At 43.1% G+C, this 14,370-nt stretch overlaps 1 protein-coding gene across 5 annotated transcripts in view; it reads right to left on the bottom strand.

Annotated features, from left to right (window-relative positions):
• Window positions 1-14,370, bottom strand: part of inppl1a (inositol polyphosphate phosphatase-like 1a) — a 228,822-nt gene that overhangs the window by 91,315 nt on the left and 123,137 nt on the right. For all 5 annotated transcript variants that reach the window (XR_011342361.1, XM_069892201.1, XM_069892203.1 and 2 more), the window contains exon 5: window positions 14,146-14,286. Coding sequence is in view for 4 of the 5 variants with exons in the window: in XM_069892201.1 (XP_069748302.1) it covers window positions 14,146-14,286 (141 nt within the window). In the remaining variant the exon portion in view is untranslated. The remainder of the gene's footprint in view (window positions 1-14,145; window positions 14,287-14,370) is intronic.

Genomic DNA, 14,370 nt, shown 5'->3' on the forward strand with positions numbered 1-14,370 from the left:
TCAGGATCCACTTCTTGGGAACACGCACCTTCCTCCAGAGAACGGGTAATTCCAGCGCTATCCTTCACTTGGTGAGTAGTAGACATTTTTTTTCCAGCTCCCACAGACAGTCTTTGTGGTTTAGGCACTGAAGAAATTAAACCTGAGGCTGTAGCAAGTTGTTTAGGCCCCAAATCTTCAGTACTTCGAAAATGTAACTTCTTCTGCATTTGAGGTTTAATCTTTTTACCATTAATGGCCATAATAGTTCCTTAATACTTTAGACTAAAATTTAAGAAGTTTAAACTTGAAAACAAAGAGTTAAAAAAACGGGTACTTAAAAGTCCGGCCAGAGAGGTTGAGATTACACGTCTAGACTCTATGCCATCTTGCCACGCCCCCCTAAAGTCCATTTAGACAATATCCACAGTCTTCCCCTCATCAATCTTCTGAGTAACCTCCTCGAAACTTTTATTAGATTTGTTGAACATGATCTAGCACGTACAAAACTGTGTTGACTACTCCTAATCCATCCCTGTCTTTCCAAATAATTGCATTTACCATCTCTAACAACACTCTCCATTAATTTACCCACCACCAATGTTGGACTCACAGACCTATAATTACCAGGTTCACTTTTGGAGTCTATTTTAAACAACAGAACAACATGAGCTGCCCTCCAATCCACCGGCACCTCCCCCATGGCCAGTGACATTTAAAATATTCTGTCAGAGCCCCCACTATTTGTACACTAACCTCCCTCAGGATCCTAGGATATATCTTGTCAGGGCCTGGAGATTTATCCACGTTTAAAATAGCCAGTACCACCTCCTCATTAATCTGCATATTATCCCTGTCCTCACTACCAGATTTCCTTACTTCACCTGGCTCAATATTCCATTCCTTAAAAAATAATTTAAAATTTCTCCCTCTCTTCTGACCTCACATAACCTACCCCTCTGATCCTCAAGGGCCCCAATTTTATCCCTCACTATTCTTTTACTTTTAATGTACCTGCAGAAACCCTTCGGATTTATTTTTACCTTACCTGCCAAAGCAGCTTCATATCTCCTTTTAGCCTTTCTCATTTCTTTGTTTTTTTGCACACTTTATATTCCTCAAGCACTTCATCTAGTCCCTGCTGCCTATACCTGTTGAACACATACCTCTTTCTCTGAACCAAATTCCCAATATCCCTTGAAAACCAAGGCTTCCTTTATTTTCTAACCTTTTCTTTAATCCTCACAGGCACAAACTAACCCTGTACTCTCAAAATTTCCCCTTTGAATATCCTCCATTTATCTGTTACATCCTTCCCTGAAAATAAATTATCCCAATCCACACCTTCTAAATCTCCTTGAAATTTGCCTTATTCCAATCAAGAATCTCAACCTTAGGCCCAGCCCTGTCCTTCTCCATGATTAAACTAAAACCAATTGTATTATGATCACTAGACCCAAAGTGTTCTCCATCACAAAGCTCTGTCACCTGACCTATCTCATTCCCTAATAGGAGATCCAATTCTGCCCCCTCTCTAATCGGTTCTTCTATGTATTGATTTAGAAAACTTTCCTGAACACATTTGACAAACTCCCACCCATCCAGTCCTTTTACAGTATAGGCGTCCCAGTCAATGAGTGGAAAATTAAAATCTCCTTTAATTTCCACCTTACATTTATTGCTGCCTCCTTACAAATTTGCTGCTCTGATTCACTCAGCCCATTAGGAGGTCTATAATACACTCCCATTAGTGTTTTCTTGCCTTTCCCATTCCTCAATTCCACCCGTATAGCCTCCCTGGACAAGCCCTCCAATCTATCCTGCCATAGCACCACTAATGTTTTCTGTAACCTGCAATGCGACAACTCCACCTTTTATTCCCCCCTGTTCTAAAACAACGGAATCCTGGAATATTTAGCTGCCAATCATGTCCCTTCTGCAACCATGTTTCACTGATGGCTGCAATATCATATTTCCATGTTCTATGCTCTAAGCTTATCCACCTTTTTTACAAAGCTCCTTGCATTGAAATATACATTTGAGAGAATGTTCCCCCACATAACACTCCTTTGATTTCGATCTACTTTTACAATCCACCCCCCTCATTAACTTTAACATTTTGGTTGCTCTCTCCCTTCAAATCTAGGTGTTCGTTTACCCTAATCTCCGCAATGTCAGTCTGATTGCCACCCTCTTGCTAAACTAGTTTAAATCTTCCCCAACAGCTCTAGCAAACCTGCCTGTCTGGGAGAGGGCCTGACCTTGGTCTAAAGCACTATGGCAACTCCCACAGTGTAGATCAGCCTCAGTTGCACGGTGATCAGAGAGTCAGCATGCAGCTGAACAGACAAGTAGCACAATGTTGGTCACCTTGTGTGGTGATACAACCACCGGCCGACCGCAGGGGGCGAGCTCTGTGCCTGCAGGAAAACCACCTAAGGGGCTGACTCCACCTGGCCGGCTATCAATTAGCCGACCTGAATATAAACCTTAGCCAGCCCCTGTTGTGCCAGTCACACGGGGAGCCACCAAGGCTTGAACTGGTGTTCAGACTTTTACTGGAATAAAGCCTGTGGTACAGTCTATTGAGTTTTGTGCTTGCTCGCTGCTACCTCAGCGCACCACAATTATTCCAGTAAAAATTTTAAAGGGAAACTATGGAAAAGTTTCTGATGATCAGGAGCCTGGAGATCAACCCCCAACACTCGGATGCCCAGGCACACTTCGAGATCTGGAAGCTCAAGATTGAGGTGATCATCCTAACACAGGCTGAGGTGATCAACACCAACCAGAAACGGCTCATGGTGCTTCGCACCAAGCTGGGCCCTGGAGCTTTCCAGGCCATCAAGGGCTGCGTGGACAACGCACCTGCGATGGCCGTCCTGGAGACCATGTACAAGCCCCCGACAAATGTGATCTACACCCAGTACCTGTTCAGCAACAGGTCCCAGCAGCCAGGTGAGATGGCAAATGCCTATCTGGGGGCCCTGCGTGAGCTAGCCCGCCCAAGCCTGACCGAGACGGGGGTGACCGAAGGAGAAGTGGAGCGACTGATCCGGAACATCTGCGTGCGAGGGCTGTGCTTGAGGAGGGCCCGATTGGAGCTGCTGGAGGAACACATGACCTCACTTACCAGGACAATGGAGGTGGCCGCTCCCTGGAGGCTGCAGCTCATCATGCAGAGGCCTTCGATGCCCGACTCCCCTAACCTCCGGTCTGGCAGATGCAAACGACCGCCGTCGCCGAAGGGTCCTACGTGGAGGAGACAATCGCAGCCACCGGTGCAACTCGCCCCTGTAAGCACTGGTGGGTCCGGTGTGGGTCAGACAGACAATCCCACCAAGGCTGCCCAGCGAGGAACTCACATGCTCCTGATGTGGGAACAAAGGCCACTTTGCTAAGGTGTGCCTTTCCAGACCCATCGGGAACGCTGCGGCCCTCCACGACCAACTGGGAGCCCACCCGAATGCCGCCACATGCGAGAACCAGGCAACGCCATTACTGGCCCTGACACTTCCCCCCTCATCGCTTTCGCTGCCCATCATGGCCCTTGGGTGCTGCTCAGTGGATTTGTCATTCGGGAGTGGGAACATACCAAGGGTTTAGGCTCCTAGTCATGCCCCAGCTCTGTGCCCCAATCCTCTTAGACCACCTCCAAAGCCTCACCCTTGCCTTCAGCGACCCCTTCCCCTGCTCACACTCCACAGCACACAGCCCAGCGACCGCCCCCAATCCATGCTAAAGGTAACCCCTCCAGTCCTCTTTAACTACTTTATGTCTGATTGCAAGCCTTTAGCTGCCAAGAGCAGGCACTACTTCGCGGCCGATAGGGCCTTCATTAAGCCAGAAGTGAGGTGGCTTCTGGCCGAAGGTATCGTAGAGCCCAGCATCAGTCTCTGGAGAGCCCAAGTCCTGGTGGTCAAAGGGGGTAGCAAACCGAGGATGGTCATTGATTATAGCCAGACCATAAACTGGTACACCCAACTGGACGCCTACCCCGATATGGTCAATGACAGTGCCTGCTATAAGGTCTTCTCGACAATTGATCTAAAGTTGGCCTACCACCAGCTCTCTATCCACACCCGGGATAAATCATATACTGCCTTTGAGGCAGACGGACGCCTCTACCAGTTCCGTCGGGTCCCATTTGGGGTCACTAACAGGGTCTCTGTTTTCCACCAGGAGATGGACTACAAGGTAAACCGGCACAATCTAAGAGCACCCTTCCCGTACTTGGACAATGTCACCATCTGCGGCCACGGCCAGTTGGACCACAATGACAACCTGGAGATATTTCTCCGGACGGCTGAGGAGCTGAACCTCACTTACAACAAAGAGAAGTGGGTGTTCAGCACCACCCGCCTCACCATCCCTAGGGTATATCGTGGAACATGGTGTCATTGGTCCTGACCCAGAACACATGCGTCCAGTAATGGAATTGCCCCTCCCTCACACGCTCAAGGCCCTCCCTGCAGGTGCCTTGGGCTTTTCTCCTATTACTCCAAGTGGGTCCCCCGTTTTTCAGATATAGTCCGTCCACTGGCCCAAGCCACCACCTTTCCTCTCCCTTCCCCCCCAGCCGAGGTGCAAGCAGCTTTCACTCACATCAGGCAGGATATCGCCGATGCCACAATGCATACTGTAGACAAGGACACCCCATTCCAGGTGGGGCGCAACGCCTCTGATGTTGCTTTCGCAGCCACCCTCAACCAAGGGGGCTGATCCATGGCCTTCTTCCACAAATGTAGCTTCCCCTCAACCACAATCAGCCCTTACACGCATCTCCTCCCATTTCTCGCTAATCAGCCCCCAGATGCAACAAACATAGAATCTCCCTCATCCTCACCTACCACCTTCCACATCCAACACATCATCCACTAGCACTTACTACAGGATCCCACCATCAGACACATTTTTCCCTCTTCTCCCATCTGGCCCTCTGTAGGGATCGCTCCCTCCACGATTCCCTCATGCAGTCATCCCTCCCCATCCATCACATCCCTGCCACCTTCCCCTGTGCCCGCAGGAGGTGCAACACTTGCGCCCACACCACCTCCCTCACCACGGCCCGGGGCCAAAAAAAGGCCTTTCACGTGAAACAACACTTTACGTACATCTGGAGGACTTATCTACTGCATCCAGTGCACCCACTGTGGCCTTCTCTACATCGGAGAGACTGGTCACAGACTGGGAGATCACTTCACTCAGCACCTCCACTCTGTTCACAACCTCAGGGACCTCCCAGTGGCCAACCATTTCAATTCTGGGTCACATTCCCACTCTCACACATCTGTCCATGGCCTTGTGTACTGTCCCACCCTGACCATCCACAGATTGGAGGAACAGCACCTTATTTTCTGTCTGGGCACTCTCCAGCATGAACATGTCATGAACATTGACTTCACTGCTTTCCATAAACCTGCTCACCTTTTCTTTCCCCTCCCCCTTTCCTGTTCTTCCAGTTCTTTTCACCCACACAGTCCAACCATCCACCCACCCTCTCATTGCTGCTGACCCTCCCTCCTTTCTCCACCTATCATCTCCTGCCTTGCCCTTCCACCCTTTTATTCGGATGCTTGCCACCATTTTCTCATACTTTGATGAAGGGTTCAAGCCAGAAAAGTCGGTTCTGATTCTCTGCCTTGTTGGACACTGTTGGACCTGCTGAGTTTCTCCAGTATTTTGTGGCTTTACTTCAACCACAGTGTCTACAGAATTTTGTCATTTACTGCTGCCACCTATATCCACTGAGCCCCTCGCTGGTCCGCCACCATTAACACTGACCTTAGTGTCGTCCCTTTTGCGTCTCCTTCCCAATGGGGGATGTTCTCCCCATTAATGGTGTCCTGCACCAGTCCACTGCTCCTCCAGAGTCTGCTATTCCTCGAGACTGCTGCCAAACATAGGCACCACCATCTCGGGCACAGACCTCCGTGCTCACAGGATTTGAAATTAAACGCTAATCCAGTTTGGTTCATAACCTTCTTTTTCTTGGTGAAAGTTGTCCAGATGCTGCTTAAATATTGTGGGAATTCCCTGCCTCCATCACCTCTTCAGGCCACACAATTCTAATTCCAAATATCTGCTGGATGAAAAAATTCCTTTTCAGGGCACCCCCCGCCCCACCTCCCCCCACCTTCAACCACACCCTGGACTCTGACAGGGAAGTTTTTAGTTATTGTTTTATATACCTCTATTATGTCTCTACTCCGACCCCATCTAATCTCTTCTTATAAACAAGATGCTGCCATCCAGATAAGGATCTGGTCAATTTCCTTTGCACCCTCTCCAGTGCATCTTTGGTGTACTCTCAGCCACCAGCAGATAGGTCGAAGGAGAGACAGCTTCTGATGAGAGGTTTACACTGAATGGACAAACCTGTTGGAAGCAGACCATTTGAACAAGTCTGCATCAGTCCACTTTGGAGGAGAATGGATGATCTGTGGGAAGGAGGTAAATTCTTCATCTTGACCATATTTAAGAGCACAGGGTCACACAAGAAAGGAGAACTCAGGGAGCGTGCCACGTGATGACAGGGGGGTTAGACTGATAATCCCTGCGCTCCTCGAAAAAGTTGAGAAAAAAAGGTTATAAAAATTACAGAAAATATAAGGAAGAACTGTCTGAAGACACACAGAAGACATCAACAATGCCACCAAAGAAGGATAAAGGACTTCCTGTTGTACAAGAAACTGAGCAAGTAAAGGAAGGGAGGTCGACCTTAAGAAAGGATCCTGGAGCTGTCCTTAAGGTGGTATCCAAAGGAGAGAGGCCAGAAGCCAGGGAGACCTTGGACACTGCTGCACAAGGTCTCCCCCGACAATGGCCACCGACATCGGGTGAAGAAGGGACTGCACATGCATGACTCCTCGCGCATGCACAGAGCACAAAAAAAGGAGGAAATTTTAAAAGGGATTCCAGGCACTCACAGCTCCAGTGATCATGAAGAAGACCTGGAAAAGCAAAGGAAAGAACAAGAATGACCGACAACCAAGAAAAAAGTAGAAAAAAGTGCAGAAGCTTCTTTATCTTCTGGTGAATTAAAGAAAATATTAGATTTTTTTTCGACAATCTATGAAGAAAGGAGGAATGGTGATAAGATGGAAAGATTAATACCACAGGTGGACCTAGATTTGAAATAGTGGATGGAAAAATTAAAGGGAATGAATGTGAGATTCAAAACATGAAAGACTAAATGAAGAAGGTACAGGCAGAAGCAGCTGCAAAGCACAATAAGTTAATGCAAAAAATAGACGTCTTGGAAAATTTTAGTTGGCGGAATAATATCAAGATTGTTGGACTTCAAGAAGGGCACGAGAGTCAAGACTTGAAAAAATTTCTGCAACGGTGGATACTGGAATCTTTGCGTCAGGCTGCGTTTCAAGGGGATTTGGAGATAGAGTGAACCCATAGGGCAATGAGACCTAAACCTCAGCCTAAAAGGTCCCGTCCAATACTTGTCAGATTCCTTCGATATGAAGTAAGAGAGAAGATATTGGCGCTAACAGAAAAGCAAGTGAAAGAAAGATGATCACCTTTGATTTATAACGGAAATACAACTTTTTTTAAATCCAGGTACAAGTTTTGATTTGTTGAAAAGGAGAAAGGAGTTTAACCCGACTAAAGATGCGTTATGGAAAAAAGGCGATGCCTTTGTTTTGAGATATCCAACTGTTTTGAAAGTATTTGTCCCGGGAGGGAGGAATGGATTTTTACTTAGTCTAATGAAGCAAAGGTATATGCTGATTCATTGCCCTGTTAAAGACACTTTGAGAACACTTGAATTCATTATATAACCGAGAGGTTTTGCTGTAACTAAAAATACATCGAGTTTCAAGAGCGTTTAAAAGGGGAGGAAGGTTTAACCTATATTGTGTGTGATCTAATATGCTGGATAAGATTAATGGATTAAAATGTCTATTGACAAGCTTACAGTATAGGTTTCGAGTGAAGTTTGTGGGGAACGTGACGCTGACCAATGCACTATCATCGGGACTAATGTGACCAGTTTTTCATCCTGTATAGACATTAACATCATGTGCCTCTGGGGTTTTTCCTCATCTTTCTTCCTTTCTTTTCTTTTTTTGGTTCTTAGCCTGGACTGTTTACAGATGTAAGATATTATATGGGAAGGGTTGGGTTGGATGGAGAGTTGGAGGGGGATGCTGGATGGATATAGGTTTTAATTTTGATGTCTAATGGCAGGGAAATTGTCATTTATTAGTATAAATATTAATGGAATTCAGAATCCAATAAAGAGAAAAGGGTTATTGAATTATTTGAAAAAAATTAAAGTAGATGTGGCTTTCAAGAAACTCATTTAACAGAAATAGAACATATGAAACTTAAGAGACTGGGTGGGGGGGGGGGTATTCTATTCATTGAATTCTAAAGCTAGAGGAGGAGAAATATTAATAAATAAAAGTTACCAATTGAAATACTGGACTGATAAAATGGTGAGGTATGTGATGATAAAATGCAAAATATATTCTGAATATTGGACCCTGATGAATGTATGTGTGTCAAATGTAGATGATGGAAAATTTATACAAGATGTTTTTATGTAATTAGCTAATGCAAAAGGGAAAATAATTACGGGAGGAGAATTTAATTTTACCTTTGATTCCAAGTTGGATAGATCAGGAGGAATTATGGCTAAAAATAAGGTAACAAAGGTTGTGAAAAATATTATGAATGAAATGAAACGTGGATAGTTGAAAGAAGATGCATCCTGATATTAGAGATTATTCATTTATTCTTATAGGCATGACATATTACCATATAGATATGGTTTTAATTGCCTCTCAACTCCAGACAAGAGTCCATATTATTGAATATCAAGCGAGGATACTATCTGACCCTTCACCTTTAGTTATGTCAGTTTTACTGGAGAAGGAGCAAAATATAGGTTAGAGATGGAGGTTTAATGCAGCAATGCTGAAAAGGAAAGATTTTTGTGACTTTATAAGGACTTTTTATGGACCTGAATGAACATTCTGTAACTAATAAGTTTGTGGGATTCTTTCATGGTTTATTTAAGAGGACAAATAATAAGTTACACGGTTAAGGTTAAAAAAGAATATATGTCTGAAGCTAATTCTTTGGAAAAGGAAATAATAAAGAGGGAAAAAGAATTGCAAAATCAAGGAAATGATGAACAAAGGAAAATATTGGATTTAAAGAAATTGAAGCTTAATACAGTACAAACATATACAGTAGAGGGAGATATAAGATGAACCCGACAAAAATATTATGAATTGGGAGATAGAGCTCAAAGTTTTAGCATGGCAATTGAAGAATGAACAAGTATCGAGAACAATAGTAGCTGTAAAAGATGATTCTAGTCATCTTACTTATAAAACACAAGGTATTAACGATGTGTTTATGAAATTCTATAAGAAATTCTATAAATTGGAATCTTTGAAGGATGGGGATAAAACAGACGATTCTTTGTCCAAAATTACTTTACCACAGTTAAACATAGAAGAGAAGATAGAATTAACAAATCCATTTACAGTATTATATGATATATTGATGTCTATATCAAACAATAAGGCTCCAGGGGAGGATGGTTTCTCTCCGGAGTTTTATAAAGAATTTAAAGAGTTATTAATTCTGATATTTATGGGGTTGTTAGATCAAATGGAAGATCTTTGGGACTTACCTGAGTCGTTTAAAACTGCGTTAATAACAGTTATTCCACAAAAAGGGAAGGACCCTTTGCTTCCATCTTCATATAGACCAATTTCATTAATAGATATTGATTTTAAAATTTGGTCCAAACTATTAGTTAATAGATTAGCTAAATGTTTATCTAAATTGATTAATATGGACCAAACAGGTTTTATTAAAAATAGAAGATCAGCGAATAATATTGTTAGATTTTTAAGTTTAATGGATATGGCTCAGAAAAGAAAAATACCATCAGTGGCTTTAGCTTCCAATGCAGAAAAGGCGTTTGATAGATTAGAATGGAACTATTTATTTAAAGTAATGAAGGTTTTTGGAATTCCGAAAAGTTTTATAAACTCAATAAGAGCATTATATAATTCTCCAAAGGCTAACGTGATTACAAATAGACAAGTATCAAAATCCTTCTTGTTGGAAAGATCATCTCGACAAAAATGTCCATTATCTCCTTTTTTATTTGCATTAGCTATAGAACCTTTAGCTGAGGTGATTAGAAGTGATAATGAGATTGAGGGTTTTAAGATACATAAAGAACACAAAAATTAGTCTTTTTGCAGATGATGTAATATATCTTATAAACCCTGAAAGCTCATTACAAAAAGTAAATGGTCGATTGGCAGAAAATGGGTTAGTATCAGGTTATAAAGTAAATATTGATGAAAAGGACAAAATTTAAATGGCAGATTGGTGCAATTAAATATTTAGGAATTAATGGTGATAAGAATTTAAATAATTTATTTAAATTAAACTACATACCTTTATTGAGGAAAATTAAAGAAGATTTATTAAGTTGGAAAGATGTCAATTGCTTTAATAGGAAGAATTAATTGTGTGAAGATGAATATCTTTCCTAGAAAACAAATCCTTTTTCAATCTTTACCAATTTTTGTACCAATAATGTTTTTTTCAGGAATTAAATAAAAGTGTAAGAAGATTTATTTGGAGGGATAAAATGCCTTGGATGGCACTGGAAAAATTAACATGGAAATTTGATCAAGGGGGATTTTGATTGCCTAATTTTAAAAATTATTATAAAGCGGCTCAACTTAGATTTATCTTGTTGTTATCAGAACGATGAAAAGATTGCATGGGTGCAAACTGAAATGAGTAAAATAGGAGAAAGTAATTCTGAACACATTTTATATAAATGGCATGAGGGGTTATTACAAGTAAAATCTGATCCACCTGTTTTGAAGCATATATTTAAAGTATGGAATAGAGTTCATGAGGAAAGAGGAACGAAGAATGATCAGTTGGCTAAAATGATATTCCTTTTACGGTTAATAATCGTTATTTCGATGTTTAATTTAATTGTGGAATAAAAAAACATAAGGGATTGTATTTTGGGATCGAACGGAATTATTAAATTGTATTCTTTCGCTTGGCTTCGCAGACGAAGATTTATGGAGGGGTAAATGTCCACATCAGCTATATACCATTAGAGAAAATAACATATAATTTATGAAATCAACCAGAAAAATTTGATAAGATTTGGAAGCCCTGCATGGATTTTATTGCTATGACTTTACCTGCAGCGTCTACCGCGCCCCCATCCAGCCTGCCCTAATTAGTTATGGTTTAAGATTGTTATGTAGATGGAAATTAATTATTTAAAAGAAAAGTTTATTAGGACAATCTTTACTTTTTCTTTTTTTCCCTACTTTTTTGAGGAGGGAGAAAATATATAAAAAGTGTATTACTTCCACCCCCCCCCCCCCCCCACCACCCCCCCCCCCCCCACCCACTCTGCTGCAGAATGTCTTGGTAGATCTAGACATCATTTCCTTCCCTTTCATCTGGATGTTTTGATGTTCTTTCTGAACAAAAATCTATTGAGTTTTCATCGGGCGATGACAGAACGTTTCATAACGGAATCCTTTTGCTCCAAACAATCAATACACTGCACCCCCAGATTCTGGGTAACATCCCCTTTCAACGTTTGAAACAAAATGTTCGTAGGGCAGGGGGTGTTGCACATTACCCTCTATCTGTACAAAGTGAACAGAGGAAGGCTTATGGAAGACATTCGGGGTAAGTTGTGGGTGTCTGGAATGCCTTGCCGGGGTGGTGGTGGAGATTGGAATATTAGAGGTATTTAAGAGACTCCTACACAGATACATGGATGGAATAAAAAGAGAGTTATGAGGTAGGGAGGGTTTCATTTTTTTTTGGTAGGAATATTTTGGTCAACACAACATCAAGGGCCGAAGAGCCTGTACTGTGCCGTAATGTTTGTTCTAGGTTCTACCCGGAGGACAAGGTGAAGTGGATGTCTCTCATAATGAGAGCCAATATTTATGCATTAAATACAAGGTCACGGTTAGCCACATTCTGAGCATACCAGAGGGAGGGCACATAGGGAACCTATAGATGGCTCAGGGAGGTACACTGTGTGCAGTGGATGGGACCAACTGGCTGCTCCTTCCAAGCCAAGAATCACAAGGACTGTGGAGGTCTTGGGCAGACTGAAGCATGGCTCTGTGCTCAGTTCCCCCTGCCCCCTCCACAGCTGCAGCAACACATGAATCATTTCCTCCTCAGCCTGTGGCTGAGCTTGAAACACTGCTTCTTTTCTCTACACCTTGCCTGGGCAGTTTCGGCAGAAAACCCTGCCAGAGCAAAGGGGAAAGAACACAGAACACCACAGCACAGGGCCTTCACAATGTTGTGCCGACCTAGAACAACATAACCTTCCCTCCTTCACATCCATAGCCCTCCAATCCTCTTACATCCACGTCCATGTCTCAGAGCCTTCAAATGTCCCTATTGTATCAGCCACCACCACCACCCCAGAAATGCATTCCAGGCACCCACCACTCTCAGTGTAAAAATGTTTACCTCTGACATCTCCCCTACACTTTCCTCACCTTAAACAGATGTCCTCTAGTGTTTGTTATTGCTGCCCCGGAAAAAAGGTGCTGGCCGTCCACCCTCTCTAAGCCCCTCATAATCTTATCCCCCCTCTATAAAGTCGCTGCTCATCACTCCAAAGAGAAAAGCCCAATATGGACACTCTCTCTCTTGCCTTTAGTCATTGCAGCCAGGGAGACCTTACGGTGGCGGAGCAGTAAGCCCAACACCATTATAGTGCCAGTGACCTGGGTTCGAATGTGGCACTGTCTGTAAAGAGTTTGTACTTTCTCCCCATGACCTAATTGCTCCGGGTGCTCTGGTTTGCACCCACATTCCAAAGACATACAGGGTCTGTGGTTAATTGGTCACATGGGTGTAAACGGGTGGCATAGGTCTGTGTATCAAAGGGCCTGTTACTGGACTTTAACTATCTTTTTACATGTCAGCATTTAAATTTAACACGACTCATAACTATTAGTTCAAAGTTCAGATATAAAGTCAGAGTACATATATGATGTCACATACAACCCCGAGATTCTTTCTCCTGAGGGCCAGACAGAATTTCTACTTTTTGGATATTTATGGTGTTCATTTCAAAAGGAATAGAACATGAGAGCAGGGATGTGATGTCGATGCTTTACAAGGCCCTGGGGAGACCTCACGTGGAGGATTGTGGGCAGTTTTGGGCTCCTCGTTGAAGAAAGGATGTGCTGATGTTGGAGAGGTTTCAGAGAAGGATGATTCTGGGAATGAAAGGGTCATCATATGAGGAATGTTTGATGGTTTTCACCCTGTACTCATTGGAGTTTTAGATAATGATGGGAGATCTCATTGCAACATTTAGAATGTTGAAAGCACATACAGGTGCTCCCCTCCTTACGATGGTCCAACTTACGATTTTTCGAAGTTACAATGGTTCGAATCCATACTTTCAATTGTAAATTCTGATCTATTCCCACGCACGCAATATGCGGTATGCGGCTCTCTTGCTGGGCTGTTCTCAAGCATCATCCGAAGAGTGAAATTGATGACCCTGTTATTTTAGCATCCTCACCATCCAGCAAACAATTTTAGTTCAATGCTTCAAACATTCTTCATGCCCAGTGTGCTTTCAGCTGTATACGCTAATGGTTTTTTGTGGAATAAAGGTATTCAAAATTTAATTATTAAAAATGGTAGGGGCGGTTTTCTTTTGCGACTTAAAATTTTTCCCTGGAATACAACCCCATCGTAAGTTGAGGAGCACTTGTACAGAGTAGATGTAGAAAAGTTATTTCCCATGGTGGGGGAGTCTAGGACAAGAGGGCATAACTTCAGGATTGAAAGGTGTCCACTTAGTATAGAGATGAAGAGCACTTTCTTCAGTCAGGGGGGAACCTGTAGAATTTGTTGCCACAGGTGGTGGTTGTGGAGGCCGGGTATTTAAGGCAGAGATTGATCTGTTCTTGTTTAGCCAGGGCATCAAAGGTTATGGGAAGAAGGTGGGCAGTGGAGCTGAGGGGGGGAAATAGATCAGCTCATTGATTGAATGGCTGGGCAGAATCGATGGGTTGAATGGCCTATTTCTGCTTCAATGTCGTATGGAAAGGAGGGGAACACCTCTAACCATCATACCAAACCTACCTGTTCAGCTTCTTACAAGATGTCATCAATGCTTTGTTGAGGTGTGGGAGGGTGGTAGCTCCGGCCTTTACTGCCTCCAGATCCAACACATAGCTCGCCTTCAAATACTCATGGGACATGGTGGTCATCCCATTGGCTGCACTGCATGAAGAACAAGAAATAGCATGAGAAGGAAGATGCACAGCTGGAATCAACAAACTATTCCCAATGCCGCATCACCTTGCA

This window comes from Narcine bancroftii, chromosome 7 (assembly GCF_036971445.1).
Source record: "Narcine bancroftii isolate sNarBan1 chromosome 7, sNarBan1.hap1, whole genome shotgun sequence".
NCBI lineage: Eukaryota > Metazoa > Chordata > Chondrichthyes > Torpediniformes > Narcinidae > Narcine > Narcine bancroftii.